The sequence below is a fragment of the Lampetra fluviatilis genome, chromosome 9, assembly GCF_964198595.1.
Source record: "Lampetra fluviatilis chromosome 9, kcLamFluv1.1, whole genome shotgun sequence".
NCBI lineage: Eukaryota > Metazoa > Chordata > Hyperoartia > Petromyzontiformes > Petromyzontidae > Lampetra > Lampetra fluviatilis.
In genome coordinates, this window is record NC_136283.1 from 2224220 (window position 1) to 2242688 (window position 18469).

At 49.1% G+C, this 18469-nt stretch overlaps 1 protein-coding gene across 1 annotated transcript in view; it reads right to left on the reverse strand.

Moving 5' to 3' along the window:
• Positions 1-17890, reverse strand: part of LOC144934268 (synaptopodin 2-like protein) — a 30359-nt gene extending 12469 nt beyond the window's left edge. The window contains exon 1 of the mRNA XM_078859949.1: positions 17374-17890. Within this exon, the coding sequence (XP_078716075.1) occupies positions 17374-17493 (120 nt within the window). The 5' untranslated portion in view covers positions 17494-17890. The remainder of the gene's footprint in view (positions 1-17373) is intronic.
• Between the last annotated feature and the right edge of the window lie 579 nt (positions 17891-18469).

The following is an 18469-nucleotide window of genomic DNA, read 5'->3' on the forward strand; positions in this document are numbered from 1 at the left end:
GCGAGGAAACCGCTGCTGCAGCCTGAACTCGAATGGCCCCGCTGAATGAAGCTGAATGAAGGAAAGCATTACCCGCGCCTGCAACGTCTTGGCGTGCGGCGACGTTCGACGGATCACTTCCTCCGTCCTCAATTGTCCACGTTATGAAAATGCTTCCCTGTGACTGTCACCTCGAGCGAAACAGCGGACGGTAGCCGGTGACCCCAGCAGCGTCTGCTTGACTGTAAGAGGCTGCGCCACGCTGATGAGACTGAGAAAGTTGAAGCCTGCCCAGGGGTTTGCTCAAGTCTAATGGCTCTGGAAAATATTTGTCCGTGTATATTTTTTTATTTGAGTGTATGAATAATGTTCTCTGTGTATCGAGAAGAGCCCCATTGGGTCACATGACTCTTTCAGGAGGCTCCCTGCACTGGGATGTGTTGATAAATTCGATGAATGAGTGTTTGGCTTGCTGGTGGAGAACGAAGTGCCGGAGAAATCCCACGCACGAGAGGGGGTAACACCGCCTCTGCACAAACGAATTCAAGAGCCCACTGTTGTTCTGTCATCTCTTGGCCGTCTCATTGCATAAAACAGAACATTCTGTGCATGTGCATAACAACACACACTGTGCTACCGCACGTGCAAGAGAATAATATTGGGCACGGTATAATTCAATCCAGTGCTGCACTGCCATGTCTTGCGAACCTCACCTATTATGAAATTGACGTCAAATGTCACGTGTTCCCAAAGTCCATTCGCAGATGTGGAACGTAATTGGAATACGATTCGATTTTGACCACTGCAGAGTTGTTTGAGGTTGCGCTCTGTAGCTCTACGTTGTGTTTCGGGTTAGGCCACTTTTTTGTCTGGTAACAACATCTGACAATTCGCTCCGGCTCCCAGGAGCTTTTTTCACTCCTCCAAAAAAAGGTTCCCGAATAAGATCCCAGTCACATGGAGTGAAACGTCGGACGTCGTGCCAAAGAACGCGCGGGCACAACCTGAAAGCACATCGCAGGGCAATGCAATTCTACTCACGATCGATCTGAATCGCACAAAACGATGGTGCAGATATCAATCTCACTCATACTACTCCCACCTCTGTGTAACGTGGCCACACAGAGCCCCCCCCCCTCTCTCCCACTACCCCCCCCCCATCAACCAACCCCCGCCTCAAATTACCGGCCTCATTAGCGGCACCACGCCAAGCCCAATGCTGGGGCCGCGCGTCATTCCTAAAGCATGCGGGGCCGTCGAAAACACGCACCTGTCGATCTCATGAATCCAGTCGACGGTAGCTGCGATCGTCTCGGGGGCCAAAGAAACCCGTGGGTAATGCAGACACTGCGCTGTTGCCCCAAGCCTTCACGGGGCGACGCGGATTGTTTACTCTTTCCCTGCCCGGTGTGTACGGCTCACCGATGAGCAATAACGTGGTGAAACCGAGTCGGTGTCTCGCACGCTGAGCGGACGGGTCGAGCGTCTGACAGATGTTTTTGGTTTATTTTGGAATTGCTCGCAGACAGCAGTGGATCACCTTGCATCAGAGAATGGCCCCTGGAAGACGGCTGCACGCAATTTGTTTCTTGGAGCCAGAGATCGTCGCATCTCAAATATATTTTGTTAATCTCAGAGTAGGAATAAGCCAAGTTTAGTGAGCAGCCAAATTTAATATTTATTTTCATGCAGTGATTGCTAACCGGGCTGATACTATGAGTGCGCTCCACCGCAGAATGTGGATTTATTACACGTGGAAGAAATCATGACTTGAATCCAGGATTTATGCAGTTCTAGGTCAGCGTTTCTGACCCCAGTCACCTGGCCACTTCATACTGTCCTACTGCAAGTTTTGTTTGGCCAAAAATGTCTAAAAATGGTTTACGTTAAAGAGATGTCAATGTAATTACACGTTTTTTTGAGAAACGGTAATGTAGTGGGAATGTGGATTGGTTTTCACACTGTGCCATGAACCCAGTGACCTGAGTTTAATTCCTAGCCACAGCTAACACCAGCGGCGACTGATATCTGGACCAGTACTGGGCCCAGCGCCTTTACACTGATCATTTAATTCAAGACACCCCGCGGGAATGAGGCCATGTAGTTTAAATTGGTTGTTTGCCATTTCCTGGTGAAGCATGGTCAAACAACCCCTAAGATCCACGCAACATGGGGGCGGGCTTGATCCAGCAGTGGATTGACACGTGGTTGTAAATTAGAAATGTTTACGTTTTATTCAGTTTTGCTGACATTAATATAATTCAATTGTGGGGGTTCTCTAGATGCTAAGTTCTATCATTTGCAAAAAAACAAATCCAAAAAGGCAGTGGCCAAAAACTTCAATTAGAACCCTCATGAAATAAATATTAAAACAGAGCTTTTGTTACGTAAAATGTCACGATGTATTATACATCTGAGACTCTCAAGCGTAAATAGCATTTGACAGCTCCGCACGAAGGTGCGTTTCTGCGACGATGGCTGCGTATAACAAACTTTCTTGTTTCCGCCCTCTGTCTGTCTTTTGAGCGTTTAGCCTCTGCAATGTACGAGACGGGCGAGAGAATATGGGAAGAATCAGAGCACGTGTCTTTTTTGCAGGTCACTTCACGTTGGGAGGATACTGAAGAGAGAGAGAGATGGGGCTATGGTAGGATACGGTTGTGATGCTGAGCGGGTTGGAGGTGTAGGAATTCTCACAATGCGTGGAATGGCCCTTAAAAAAATCAAAGTGGGGCCTTTGTGGGTTTGGTATAGCTTTCCCTCACCCTTTGGCTGAAATTAAACATTTGTGTGGCGACTGCACGCAAATATATAACGACAGGCGTGGCAGACCTTTGGATCCAGTCGAAGAAAGGGATAAATTTGGTGTTGAGTTTTGCCTGGTTTCGGGTGACACGGGCAGGTGGCTTAATTGAATAATTGGAATTCGTCAGTGCTGGGCTGTCGCCAGGCCTGTTCTCTTGGGAAGGTGAGTTAATCTGTACACACTCCCGTGCGTGGAGGCAGCTCTAAATAAGTCAACTCCCAAGCTCAAAGAAGTGCTCCCCTCCATCAATGGTCCTCACCCAGTTGTGTAAATTCCACATTCTCATGGTGAATACCGTTACCTCTCCGTAGCAAGAGCCTCGAATGGCTTCCCATCACGCGGCGTTCACCTGTTGGTACTAATGGGTTTAGTTGGCTATTTCTAGATTTGAAGCTTTCGTGACTGCAAGGATTCATACTCTTTGTTTTTTTCGGTAAAGTCACGTAGGTTAAAAGAAAACAAATAAATTAAATCACGACGGGGGGACATTGATGTATCAATACAGCAATTTTGCTGTGACGGTTTCATTTGAAGACGGAAGCTTGTGTTGCCTCCGAAAAGTCGTGATTTAATTTATTTGTTTTCTTTTAACCTACGTAGAGTTTGAGTTGGCTCTGGCTGGGATTTGTTTTTTTAAATCTAGGTCTCACAATGAAGTGCCTTTCTCTCCACTATGGGTGGACCAGTGGCACGGTGGTTAGCGGTACTGTGCTGTGAAACGAGCTACCTGCGTTTGATTTATGGCCACGGCTAGCATCAGTGGCCAGCAATATCTGAAAAGGCCCTGGCTCCTCCAGGGTCCTCCAGGGCCTATTACGTTACATCAGTACATGATGATGATGATCATCATCACCATCATCCAAATCATAATGTGTAGACGTGGCCAAAAACACAGCATTGCAATCAATGTGAGCACGGATGGGTCATTAATTTGGGTTCAGTACAACAATCGTAATCGTAACACTAAAAAGCTTCAGCACTGAAAGGAAAGGAAATTGAAAAATAGGTGCTCGCTAAAAGCACGTGCAGGTGTTGGATTGAAGGATCGTGAATGGCTAGCGATGGCTTGAGGCATTCATCCAGCAGTGGATTGTGGTGATGATGACATGCACATACCATATCCTTTATATAATTAAACAATCTGCATTGGTGGTATTTTGAAAGCGTATGTAGAAAATAATGTCACACCTTCGATCAATAAAGAAACACACATTTGTTTAAGACTTTGCTGACATACGAGTCGACCTAAAGCCAGAGATGCAGGAAGGCTCTTGCGACTAAGGCCCCCTGCTGCGTCGCCCCACCTGCGGGACCCGTGCCGTGGCGACGTGTCGTGGAATCAACAACCCTGGCGTGACGGGGCTCTTGCCTCGGACATTATTCAATTATCCGTCTGTTGCTAGAGAAGCGATAACGTCCAAATGGTTACCTTTATTGATTTCCAACAGGTCAGAGACCCTGCTGTTGAGACACCGAGCGTTTACATCGGTAAATGCTTTTGCCTGCTTGCTACAAAATAACCAATTATGGGGGGGGGGGCATTGATCCAGAAGGCCCATTAGCAGGCTGATGGACCCAAATGTCATTACATTCGTAACGCGGTCAAACCTAGCCATTGTCTGTCCGCGTATGTATTATTTACTTATCGTTGTATCTGCGGACATATTTAAGTTACAAAATGCGGCGATTGTTGGTGATAACGGTGGAAAGGTCTTCCCAGGCAGCTCTTCTCACGCGTGCTCTGCTTGTTGTGTTCTCCACTCCGGCTGCTATGAGGAATTTTGAAATGCCACCAAGTGCCCCCCACACCCCCCCTCCCGCTCCCCTGGTCATTACGGGGCAACAGGTAACTTGGTGCGGAGATCAAAGGCGTTCCAGCCTCGAGTTTGATCCTGGGGTCCACTCAAGGCATAGTTTCCCCGAGACAAAGAAGATCATTGTTTCCTGCGTGATTCATTACATTTTTACTTTAATTGTGTGGTACTATGCTCACCACCTTCACCAACCTACGCTGACTAGCGTGGTGAAGTATGGTTAAAGAGCTCCCACGACATGCAAGACACGACGAGATCCACATTTTCTTGGCTCTTTCGGTAAAGTCACGTAGAATGGAAATAATAAAATAATAAAAATAAAACATAATAAAATAATTATCACGACGTTTCGGCCACAACGCAAGCAGCCGTCCTCAGGTGAAGAACAGGTCTGTCTTATCGACCTGAGGACGACTGCTTGCGTTGTGGCCCAAACGTCGTGAAAATTATTAAATTATGTTTTATTTTTATTATTTTATTATTTCCATTCTACGTGACTTTACCGAAAGAACCAAGAAGATGAATCCCTGCAGTCACGAAAGCTTTAAATCGAGAGATCCACATTCATCAGTGGATTGGCAAAGGGGCTTCATCTATATACACATCATGTAGACACACACAGAGAGAAATACAAAAACGCCAAGCAAATTGATGTGACAGTTTGGCAGTCATCTGGGTCACCCCTCTTGTGAAATGGTTCTTTCCAAATCTGACTGCACTATCATAGGCGAGATTCCAGGACTGATGCTGGACTTGCAACTGGTGTCGGGTGTCCAACACTTGGAATATTCCAAGTGACGCGTGCGTTAAAGGGGGGATTGGGGGTTGGTGCCTGTGATGGGTGAGAGCAAGTGTGCCTCTCACTCCGGGTCAAAGTACCCTACCCTCGGGTTGTATCCCAAACAACACTTTGGGGCCCTCCTCCCCTCCACCCTGTCGCGTTGCCACCTGCTCGGTGTTATTTTTCAGCAAGTAATTTTTTTTTGACATCGTCTGTCACATGGAAATCATAATCGGCCCCGATGGACAGGCACAAACCCAGACTTTTTATATCGTTCGCGCAGTCGGCCAGACTTCAAACATATGCCGCTTTCGATTCAAACACGGTTGATAAGTGGTGGCGCAGTGGTTAGCGTACTGTGATGTTAACCCGGTGACCTGAGTTTGATTCCCTTCCGCGCCTAACATCAGTGGCGAGTGTTATCTGAACCCGTTCTTCTGTCCCGCACCCCTTCACCATCTCTCAGTGACCAGTGTGGTGAAGTATGACCAATACCTACTCCCCATGACCAAAGCTGGGCTGTAGGCTGGCCTTCATCCAGCAGTGTAATGAACGTATGGCTGTGCGTGATTACATTATATATATAATAATACAAAATATAACAAATAGCAATACATGCAATTCCAGGAGCGGCCGTTCAAGATAAACTAATGAGCAGCAATACAATTTTAATTACTGTAATCGAGTTACTTCTCTTGCGTCTTCGCGGAAGGCCGGTGTGTATTCGAGCCTAACAAATAATAGTGCCCGGAGACCCCCCCCACCCCGCATAAAAAGGAGGCAACAGTGGCACAAGAACCCACCCCCCCCCCATACGTTGCCCTGGCTTCAGCGAGTATTTATAATCCATGATGAGCTTGCAAGATCAGCGACTCTCTGGACCTTGGCTTGCGGGAGGGTCTCTGGTATGCGTCGTGTAAATGAGGGGAGGGAGGGCGAACAGGACCAGCGGATGAGAGGTCGTGTGCGGGGTGGTGGGTTCACGCGTGAGCGTTGGGGTGTCGTTGGGTGGCTGGATGAGTGGCGTGCTCCTTTAGAGATGCTATGACGCAGGAACCGGGGCGCACGCACGTGATGATAGTGGCCGCGTTCCGCGAACAATAATAATGGTGGTGGTGATGATTTGCAGACTTTCGGAAATCCACTGATTAACCGAAGCCCCCCCCCACACTCCGTTCAATGAGGTTGTTTGGCCACGCCGGTGTGTGTCGGTGAGCTGGCAGTGTCGCCTTAAGCCACGGCACATGACCATTTGGCTGTTGTGTTGCTCTGAATCGGGACCTTTATGCACCTAATGAGATCCACACACGAATTGCGCGCGAGGTTACGCAAGCCCGTCTCATAATACGCGGGATCGCCAAAGTTAAGAGCCCCCTCGCATCGAGAGCCGAGGAGGCATTTATAGTTACACCGACTCTTAATTGTGCCGGCTCGAGTACGTGGGAACATACCGGCGACGGCTTTCTCTCACGGCGAGAACAATGCCCCCCCCCCTCTACGCCCGTGGGAATCACGACGAGGTCTGTGCATCGTCACGGACCTCCGTGACGAAACCCCAATGTCAGTCCCGTATCAGGAAATATTTGTGCCCCAGGAATGGACGCAGATTTTGTTCCGCCGAGGGGAGGAAATATTCAGGAATAATGTTCCCTTCCTTTAGAATGTTGCACCCCCCGTTACTTGTCGGGACAGACTAAATCCTTCTTTGCATATCTGTGGATTTTCAACGAAAACTGTACATCTAAGATCACTGTGCACGCTTGTTTGTGCAGAAGCACCTTTTGGCGTCATCTGGTCCAACACTATGTGAGACTAGGCTCTAAGGAAAGCTGTCTCGGGTGTGGACCAATCAACTTCAAGGACAGTGCATACATTATCAGAGTTATGTTTTTTGTTTGCATTATGACTGCAGGTATTGTGGTCAATGCAAACATTACTCCTTGTGAAAAAAAGGTGTCAGTTTTGTTGCCAGATAAAAGGGTAAAAAACCAATTATCATATTTTTTCTTCTGGCAAATGAGGTTCCAATGGTGTTCAGAAGCATATTGCTCAGTTTGCGTTCAGTGTCACTTAAGTTCATGCTACCTCGTGCGCTGCAAGTCGCGCACAACGGGAGCAGCATCCCAGGGGGCATGAATCAATAGAAGTGGTGGGAATCTGTGGATTCTGTGGCGGTATGAAACGCATACTATAAACACGTACGATTGCATATGGAGACGACTTCTAGAAGATGGGATCACGGCTGCATTTCGAAGCTCTCCGCCAACTTATAATGATGGCAACAACCTCCTGACTTCTCCTGAGAGCCACTTTCATCACAAAGTTAATTCCATACCATGTACCATTCACAAACAGATATGAAAATAACTTGATATATTCTTACATACATTCACAAATTGATGCACGTGCTGTAAGTGGATGAATATATTGATTTAATATCCATCCAAGCACGATCCAGGTTCAACTCTGCTTAGACTGAAATGAATCAATATATATAAATAAAAATCAATGCTTTCCTACCAATAAGTCTCAGAAGGGTAGAACTTGGATCGTGCGTGGATGGTCGCCACACATAATGGGCGTTGTAGACTGTGGGGCCACGTTGTGGGAAATGCAGCAAAACCCATTGTTGCACTGTACTTCTATGCCCCTGCGTCTATGTTCTCCACCTTAATCAACCAGCATTGACCAGCATGGCGAGGTATGGTCAAACAAGCCCTCATGGTCCTTGGAGATGCATTCATCCAGTACGGGATTTACAAAAGGGCTGTACTTTTTTTGTTATGCCAGCCTACAATATCTCTATCCCAATCTGACATCTCTGATGGCAATAGAGAGTTAAACATACCAAGGAAATATATTTTTTATATATATACTACAACTCTTGAGAACTTTAATTTTTTTCACAATAGCCTTTGATTGCAATTGTCAGGGACACCTTGAAATTTAAAGCAAAAGGATGTGGCACAAAGGGAGGGCCTGAGTGTTGCGTGCGTGACGCTTCAGTGCGTCGCGATGACGCGGAGGCCGAGGTAGGGTGAATTGAATGAGGCGGTCGTGGGTGAATGAGATTCTTAGAATCTTGAGCTCTGAATTAAAAGCAATGGCCCCTGATACAATGCTTCTGGTGAGTCGCTCCATTGATACGTATAGAAGCAGATTAACATCATCACTGACACCGAGTTATCTTGACGCGGTTTTTTTTCTATTCGAGCCTTTACCTTGCACATGCAAAATACAAATTATTAGGGAATTAAATCACATGAAATATGAAGCTTGCATGTGCCGTGGCGGAGAGGCGATAGAGTGGTGAGCGCGTGGTGCCATCTGAACCCGGCGTCCCGAGTTCGATTCCCGGCCACGGCTAACATTAGTGGCGAGCGTTAACGGAACCGTTCCCTTGCCCCTCCGCCCATTCACCGCCCTGCACTGACCATGTGCATGGGCAAGGATGGCCAAAGATTGCCCGTGACCTACATGGCGACCTTCATGCGCTGGTGGCTCGAGAATGGCTGCAGCTTGGCTTGTGTTGTAAACATTCAGGTGGTGCCAAGCGGCGGATACGTGGCTTTCGAGGGAAGGGTTGGTGGACAACGTGCAGATTTGTGACTCGCAAGCCAATTTGGGTTGTTAAGTGGCCAGGCGGTGGCAGTAGAGCAAGAGGCTTTGTGAAACCATCGTTACGGAGCGCCGAGCTGTCATCCCCTCGGGGGGAGGAGGCGCGGGTTTCTCCGCGCTCGCTGGAGTCCTCTGACACGCAACATTCTCATTGTTAAGGAATTGACCGAACATTTTCACGCAGTACCCTCCTGAAAAGCAGCCCACAGACTCGGCGAGGCCTTCCTGCTTTTAACACTCCACACGAACGCGCGCCAGCGAGCGAGCGAGCGAGCGGTCGAGCGTGTGCGTTTGCACAGATTGGTGGATCCAGCAACCCTCACTAAGGCGACACCCCCCGTACGTGCGCGCGATCTCCGTTCTGCCGGGCGTCGTCACCGCCGCTATAAATACAGCGCCTACCCTACACGACGACGCTCCCAGAACGGGGGGCAACGAGGGACCTTCTAAAAATTGCTCGCTTGCTCCCTCGCTCGCGCACGCACGCACGCGCCGGGTGCGCCTTGTAAATACCGCAAGCGGGAGGCCGCTCCTCTGGAGGGCCGGGCACGCGGAGTCCCACGGCGCGCGCGTGCGCAAGGGGCGCCAAAAGCCTCTTGGGACCGAGTCGATGGAAAGTGTAGGCGCGGGAGCATAGAAGTACAGTACGACGATGGATTTGGCTGCACTATCTTCTGCTGCCCACCACGTATCCTGCGCAGCCTACAGCACCTGGTATGCATGAGGGTCGCTCATCCCAACACTCTCGAGGATCAAGCCTGCTCAGCTTTGGTGGTCCGATGAGATTGTCTGAATCCGCGGTGATTTTGTCGTAGGTGTAGTGCGGTGGGACACAACGATACCGGCTGACTTTGGCTCCAGTGCGTCCACATTCACTCTTTGCCCCATCCCATCTCAGCCCTATTCTTAGTTATTTGTATTTTCCCAGTTGTATCTCAATTGTGATGTCGGTGCCATCGAACGAGACAAGGTATCCGTTCGGAACTCTTAAGAGAGCAATTCAACTCCATGTGGTAGAGGATGCCAAGCAAAAATAACCCATCATGGGAACTATTTCTGACATCTTTTCAAACGGGTTTCTTTATTCACACAGACTAGAGGGCAAACTTTTGCACATGGCATTCAAACCAAGATGTTTCGTTACTATGAAAGTGAAAGACAATACTTAATATTTTGGAAAATTCGATTTTGCCTTGGCAATGGTGTGCACATAATAAGAAACTCAACACATTCGTCAATAACTTTTAAATCTAAATTAAAAACTAATTTCTTAATAACAGTTTTTAATGCTTAGTTTATTGCCCTTCCCCCGCACCTCCATTTGGCTCGGTTGGCTAAGTACGGTGCAAAAGAAGTTCAACATACATACAGTACAAAAACGCCATAGCCAAGAAATGAATCAGTTGATGTGTTTGGGCAATGGCACTTTTTATTCATAGCAAATATAAATGACAAATGCGTTGAGTTTTTTTTTTCAGAAAAAAAATATTTTAGTTGTTGTTCAGAAAATTGCCTTGCTGACTGCACCACGACCATCAATTCACTCCACACGACGATTTGATTTAATCACAGACGGCTGCCTGGTTTCAAACCCAGAGGATGACAGCGGTGTTGGCTCAGTGGACCTGACACCTGAGCCTCCTCCAGCAATCTCAATATCTCAATATAACCTTGAATGATGGAATTATGCTAATATTAATTCTGCTATATATAAAGAAGCACGACTGAGACACATTCCAGGAATTTGGAATTCTTATAATTAATGCAATAATCTCAACGCCAATGCGATACTTTTTGGTTTTTAATCCAGTATGATGCACCAGTGTCTTATCATCATTATAATCGGTAGCATCAATGATATCATTGTCATCAGTGTTAGCAGCACCAGCATCTAAGTAGCAAGATCATTATGATCATATATTTTTTATGCCAGGTGAATCCTGAGAATCAACGAAAGGAATTTACCAAAAACCCCAATACAGGACCCTCATCAAAAAAGTCTTGAGACTATCTTGGTTATATAAAATCCACAATAATGACTAATTTATTTATCACTATGATTTGCATGTGAGCTACTTTTAAAATATGTGCATAACATAACAACAACATTCTCACGGCCACGTGTAACACCGTATCTCAGCCTTCATCTTACTCCTCCAATATAAGTGTGAGAACAGAGGAGCAGAGGCAGGTGACTTCTGAGTCAAATCTGATGGGGGGTAAGGATTGCCCTGGTTTTTTTCGGGGTGATTTTAAAACCTCCGATTAGCACGGTTGGTTACGTACGATGCGAAAGAAGTTCAACATACGAATTTAACAACAAACATAAACTCTTACCGAATGGTTTCAGAGCATGTATTGGTTAGTGAATACACTTGAACGTAGGTAAGTGCCCTCCCTGAATAAAATATTTCGTGGCATGGCACTATACCCGCCTCCCCCTTATTACTGCATTACTGGAAAAAGTGGCCCCTTTTACATTGGGAAAAACATACAAACATACATATCCTCAATAAACCCCTCTTGGCTACTTGACACAATATGAAACCACTCTGCCCCCACCAAATATTCACCACCAATCCATCGCTTCTGCACCCCTACGCCGCGCCCCATCTTTAGAAGGCAACTCTCCCAATACCTCCCACCGCTGCTGCCGCTGCTGCTGCTGCTGCGTGTTTACAGAGACGCGGGACGAGACTGCAAGAGGTGGGGAGACGAGAGAGAGAGACACACACAGGAGACGCCGCAGCCAGCCACGAAAGTGAGAGGAGATTGCCACGGTATCCGCCACCTCGCTCGCTCGCTCCCCAGAGCCACGCGCGCACGCGGCGCGCATTCTCCCCCGAAACGAACTCTCAGCGGCGCGGGCGCCTTGGACCCAAGTTGGACACCCGACCCGGGTCCCGCTAACCGTAGCGCCGGTTCAGAGAGCGGTCTCGTCAACTCGATAGCTCCCCGGCGCGAGGAGTCGGGAAACCGGAGACCGCAAGAGGCGAGGGCTTTTTTTAAATCCACTCTGTGAACGTCTTCAGCCTCACCTTTTAAAGGGCCCTGACACACACTCTCTCTCTCTCTCTCACACACACACACTTGCACACATTTGTGCACACTTACCACTCGGGCACACAGCTCTTCACCAGGAAAGGGCATTGTTAGTTTTTTTGTCCTTCCTCAACACCTCCGATTAGCAAGGTTGGCTACGTACGGTGCAAAAGAAGTTCAACATACATACACACATACGGGTGTGGTGCATAGGAGCGGTGGCGCAGTGGCTCACGCAATGAGTCAGGAACCTGACAACCTGAGTTTGATTCCCATTAACAGCTACAGTCAGCAGTGAGTGATATCTGAACAGGACCTGGGCACCCACCTTCACAAACCCGTACTGACCAGAGTGGTGAAGTATGGTCAAACGACTACCGTGATAGACTAGGCGTGAGAAGGCATTCGTCTAGCAATGGATTGTTAAAGGGTGGTAAATTATTACTATTTAATTGAACAGAGAGACGCGTATACATTTGGTGCCGTGTATAATAAAATAATAACCAAAATTAGTAGAAACGTAATTTAATTTTCCACGAAAGTCTGACTCAACTTCAGGGATTGCCTCTCAGGAGAGTGCGCTGGGATATTTGAGCATTGGTGAGAGTTTGGCTTTTGTGTGGGAGGAAAACCAGAGAGTCCGTGCACTGGTGATTACAACTCCAATGTCTAAACGACCAGGTGCACGAGCCCACTTGCTGTACTGCTATCCCCTGGCCACATTGCAGCCCAGGTGGGAGTTTTGATGCCCAAATCGACGTGACCCAATAAGCCTTTCCTAGAAACTGCTGAATCACAGGCATGCACCACCACTTCTGGCTTGAGCTGTTCTCGTTCTGTATTGCTTCGTACGTGTCGAACACTGCCGGTGGCATTCCCATTGTGCCATGGCTCAGCGTTACCAATTTCCCCAACCCTGCGCCAAATCTCGATGAATATCGGAAGCTGAGCAGGGTTGAACTCGCTTGGTTCGTCAGCTGCGTGTGACCGCCGGGGCCTCCCCGGTGATTAATGAGTGGGAACTACCGGGAGTGGCCCGGATATGGCAGTGCTGAGTGCCACCACCGACTCCGATGCATGGTGGGGGTTTTCGCATCCGGGTTGTCCCGGTTTCCTCCCGCACAAAGTCACTTCAATCATGGAATTGGCCAAAGATGCCAATACGGCCATCGCAGGAACCTCCTGAAATTGAGAGCAAGTGAGGCCCTAATGGGTAAAGAACTTTGCACGCCGTGCAGGTCGTGGCAGTGATACGACGACATTTCACCATGGTTCTCAGGGCGAGTTGAAGGTGGGGAGCATAGACATGCGAGCTGCACTGCCCTCATACCTGCTGTGCATGGGATGGTTACCCGTCAAAGCACTAACCCGATTTAATCCTGGTATGAGACCGGGTGCATTTCTGATTATTTGGACAATGGCTGACTCTACTATGCTTGAATTTGTACCGCATTTCCGCTCTGACCCGTTGAGAACGTGATTATAATTTACACAAGTCTCTCTGTCACAATCGCCGAAATGCTGTTCTTAGTTTTGACCGGAAGGAGTTCGGAATGCTGTTCCGGGAATGAATGTTGGTATGACACACCCATCTCGCCTTATTTTGTCCTCAATGCACCTTATATTCCCATCAACCTGTCCATCGGATTATAGAAATATGGGGTAAAATAATAAGGTGATTATTATGGATAGGCGTACCTTGTACCCCTGTGGTAGGGAGTGCCATGCCAATAATCCCTACTCTAAGCCAGCCTAGCAGTGTTCTGGAAAACACACCGAGTGAGAAATGAAGCCCAGTCTATATGTATTTTGTACCGTATGTAGACACATTAAATAACCAGAATAACTAAGTAGAATTTGTCTCACATGGGCAAGAATCGGTGTCTGGTGGGAGCGGTCCCATGGGCGAGGAGAGAGGGGCAGACTTTGGAGCGGGAGCTGGAACATGCCCGCCACAAAAATAAACTCACAGGAACGCAAGCAGCTCATGCACACACCCACACGTGGGGCACTGTGTGTGTGTGTGCGTGCCTACGGCCAAATCACCCAGCAGGAATGAAGTTGAAGCTGAAGGATTTTTTGAGGCTGGTTGGTTCTTGGGGTTGGGTGACCTCCGGCAAGCAGGGCTTGCCACGCGTTGTAGGCGAAGAGAGCTGTGAGGTGGGGGGGGGGCAGGTGAGTGTCACCCTCCTCGTATGCGTGGTGGTGGGGGGGGGTCTTCTCCTGGTGTTCGGGTTTCCTGCCCACTAAGTCAGGCATTGGCCAAAACATGCCAATGCAGAGCCCTCCGAAAAAAAAAAGTCTTGAGACTCAGGGCTTTCATAAGTAAACAATTACCATTATTTGTGTGGAAATGAAACGTTATTTCTGTATATATATCAACATTATGAGTGACTTCCTGCTCCAATAACCCAGTGCGTCAGTGCTCATCTCCCCTGGGAAATTCCACGTTCGTATGGCAGGGGCGAGTCTATCCATCGGACAACCACTATTGCCTTCTCCACAAGTGTCACTTCTCCATTTTCCTCCTTTCCAGTTGCATTCGCCATGGTTTGCTGTCAGTTGCAAATCGCATTTGTGAACACGAAACCATCCTGTACTGTGTACAGACGTTTGCTAATCCACTGCTGGATGAGGGCCTATCCTGCGGGTCCCGTACGCGTGATTCGATCATACTTCACCACTTCGCCACGCTGGTCAGTTTGAGTTGGCGAAGGTAGAGGGCATAGACGTGGCAGCATAGTATAGTGCGGTGGTTCTTAACCTTGACTGCAGACTTGCAACCCTTTGGCTCACAATCGTCAAAACGATTATAATGTTAATACATACATTAGGGTTTGAAGAAACAAATTACGTTGAACTCACGTACCCCCGTGCTTAATTGGTGTTTCGATGATTTACCTTCTTAACAAAAAATCTGGCCACGTCTCGCACCCACAGAAAGGGCATCTCGCACCCCCAGTGGGTGCATGCACCCCAGGTCTTGAAGAACCACCGGTATAGTGTAACAACGGAATGTTTATGATCTGGCCTCTGATGCTCCCAACGTATTCCCGCAGCAGCCTATAACAGCTGTTTCATCATGATGTACGGTGGGCACACATCAAAGCACCATCGATGGTCAAAGCAGCTTTAGCTTCCGGCTGATTTGGTCACAGCCTCAGGTGCAATGATGCGAAACATTTACCCAGAGGCTCCTGCGTTGCGATATTGAACGACACGTGGGTAAAACCCCGTCGCGGTTGACACTCAGCACTTTCACCTCCCCGGCTCATAACGCCTGGGAAGTCCTCGTGGTGGCCACCGATCCAAAGAGACGAACAGCCTCAACTCTGCGCAGCGCTGAGATATGCGACAAGTTCGGACGCATTTGTCAGGGTAATTTGCTCGGAGGCAACAGACTTTGTGGGAAAAGTGCTGTGAGTGAGTAGCACCTATGAAGGGCCAGCACGGCACACGAGGGAGTGGGTGGTTAGCACCACGCCCCGTGTTTAAACATAGCACCAGGAACTAATTTTAGACTGAGTCGACCTAGGAGAGGCCCGGGACCGGTTCAGATAATCGTCACTGATGTTGGCCGTGTGCTGAAATCGAATTCAGGTCACCGTGTTCGCATACCTGTCAACCCATACGGTGTATCCGTATTCGTGTACAGGGGAATTGAGTTTTCAGGTCCATACGGTGTACAGCCGTTTCAATACTGGGCTCAACAAACACCTGTTTATCTATGTGTTTGTGTTTCTCCCTTGTGATGGGACTTTGTAGGATGAACGTTACGATTTATAAGGGCACGGGGTGACTAATAAGGTGTGAATTGGTCTGCAATCAAGTCGGACACTGATAAGGGGTTGACAGCTACAGTGTTCGTAGCGCAGCGCGCTAACCACTGCGCCTCCGCTCTCCCCGATACAGACACGATACACGCGCACTCAAACACAACATCGCTTCTTCGGCTCGTGTGAGTGGCAGTGTTCCATCAAACTTAATTCCCCAGTAAGACTAGCTCCATTGACATTACGCCTCACTTCTGCATTCGTCTATTTTGTTTGAGCTTCTAAATAAACAACACAAATTTTCGCTGCTTTCAGTTCCGAAGACGTCTCAACGGACACGGTGTGAATTGGAACCCCACGCGTGTCTCAATTCGCGTGACTTTGAAGTCTCGAAGACTTTGCCCTGAGTGGTTGAGGGTTAGGCAATGATGAATCCCCATCGTACAGTCGTTTCTTATGGGTGTAGTCATGATATATATATTTTAAAGTGCCTACTCTAAACGAAAATAACAATAACAAATAAACCGCCCCTAGTGTTTTATAATGATATTTTTTTTTTGTGTGCGAGTGCTGTTTTTGCGAGAACCTCTTCAAGGTTGCTACGGGGCACGAAGAGGAGGTGGTGAACAGAACCACGCCTGGTCACTCATTGTCCTCTCCCGCATGGGGATGTTCACACACACCACACCAGGTACTCATTTTAGGCTGAGTCGACCCAAGGGGAGGCTTGTGACCGGTTGAGATATCACTTGCAAACTGGCGCCAGCCTTTAGTACTGTGGCAAGCAATTGAACCCGATAGGTCGCCGAGTTCGAAGCGCAGTGGGCTGATCAATGCGCCACTCATCTCTATCCACTCCAAAGACAAAGATCCCCCGTATAGCCTTAACAGACTGTAGGGGCAAGTGCTGTTAGCGAGCACCTATGAAGGCCGGAACGGTACACACGAGGGGGTGGGTGGGACAGCACCACGCCCGACCGCCTTTGTCTCCCCAGTGGCGATGTTTACACACCGCACCAGGTACTCATTTGAGGCTGAGTCGACCTAGGGGAGGCCCAGTGCCGGTTCAGATAATCGTCACTGTGGTGTTGGCCGTGAGCGGGAATCGAACCCGGGTGACCAGGTTCATAGTGCAGCGCGCTAACCGCTACACCCCCCCCCCACACACAGACACACGTGGACTTACACATGCATCGCACAACTTTATAGACTGTTGGGTCCAAGTGCTGTTAGCGATCGCCTACCGATTGGGCCAACACACGCAATACGAGCTAATAGACGCACACACACACATACACACACACAAAGCTAAGATCCCACTCAGAGACTGTTGGGGAAACGCGCTTTAAGTGAGCACCTATATAAGGCTAACACAGCGAGAGAACCGACATCACGGCCTTATATAGACTTCTGGGGAGCGTGCTGTTAGGGAGCACCTATTAAGGCAAACAACACAAACTCACGCAGAAACACCGTCCGCTCATCTCGGGGCGGCTCCGAACCCCCCCCCCCCCCCTGTCCACCACAGTCCGCGTCCCACGCCGATCCACCCGTCCGTACCTTGGACACCACGAGAGGACTCTGCACCTCACGGCCCCCGCTGAGTCTGAATCCCCAGGGTGGCCCCCCACTCAGCCGAAGCAGCAACCGCTCCTCCATGCCCGTGCCAGCGGCGATCATCTCTCACGCTCGCCCCGACCACCACCACCACCACCAGCACCACCAGCAGCAGCAGCAGCAGCAAACAGCAGCACCGGCACTCCTTGAACGTGTCCGTAGCGAATGAGTTCACCGCGTTCACGCCGCCAGCTCCAGCGCCCAAACCCTCACGCAGCACCACGTGGGCAAATTGGACTCGTACTGTCAATGGAACCACGGGCTACTTTATGATGGTGATGCTGCTGCTGCTGGTGACGATGCCACCGCAACGAGTCGAGGAGTCTCGATCATTCCCCTACACCTGCAGCAGCGCGAGTGAGTGAGTTCATGCGCCTATCCTTAGCCTCTCTGACCGCCGCGGGTATTCGGAGGGGTAGGGTTAGGGTGTTGCTCGGGGAAGGGTGTGTGTGTGTGTGTCTTTGGCGGGGGTGGTGACTTGGTGGTAGTGGTAGTGGTGCGGGGAAGGCATTGAAGTGGGTGTCGGCGCTTTGTGAGTTCTGGGAGTGACGCGCGCGGCGTGGGGAGAGAGAGGGCGGATCGGGGGGAGCGGTGGGAACCCGGCTAGGATGAGGGTAGGGTGGGTGTCGGGGTTGGGTTGGGTTAGGGTAGGAGTTGGGTTAGAGTGGGGTTAGTGTCGGAGTTGGGTTAGAGTGGGGTTAGTGTCGGAGTTGGGTTAGAGTGGGGTTAGTGTAAGAGTTGGGTTAGGGTTAGGTTAGTGTCGGAGTTGGGGTAGGAGAGGGTTAGTTTCGGAGTTGGGTTAGGTTAGATTAGTGTAGGAGTTGGGTTGGGTTATGGTAGTGTTAGTGTAGGAGTTGGGGTAGGGTAGGGTTAGTGTGGGAGTTGGGGTAGGATAGGGTAGTGTTAGTGTAGGAGTTAGGGTGGTGTTAGGGTTCGTGTCGGAGTTGGGCTTCGGGTAGGGTTAGTGTAGGAATTGGGTTGGGTTAGGTTGGGTCACTGCAATTCAGCAATTCTGTGCTGTCAAGATGCTCAGCACAAA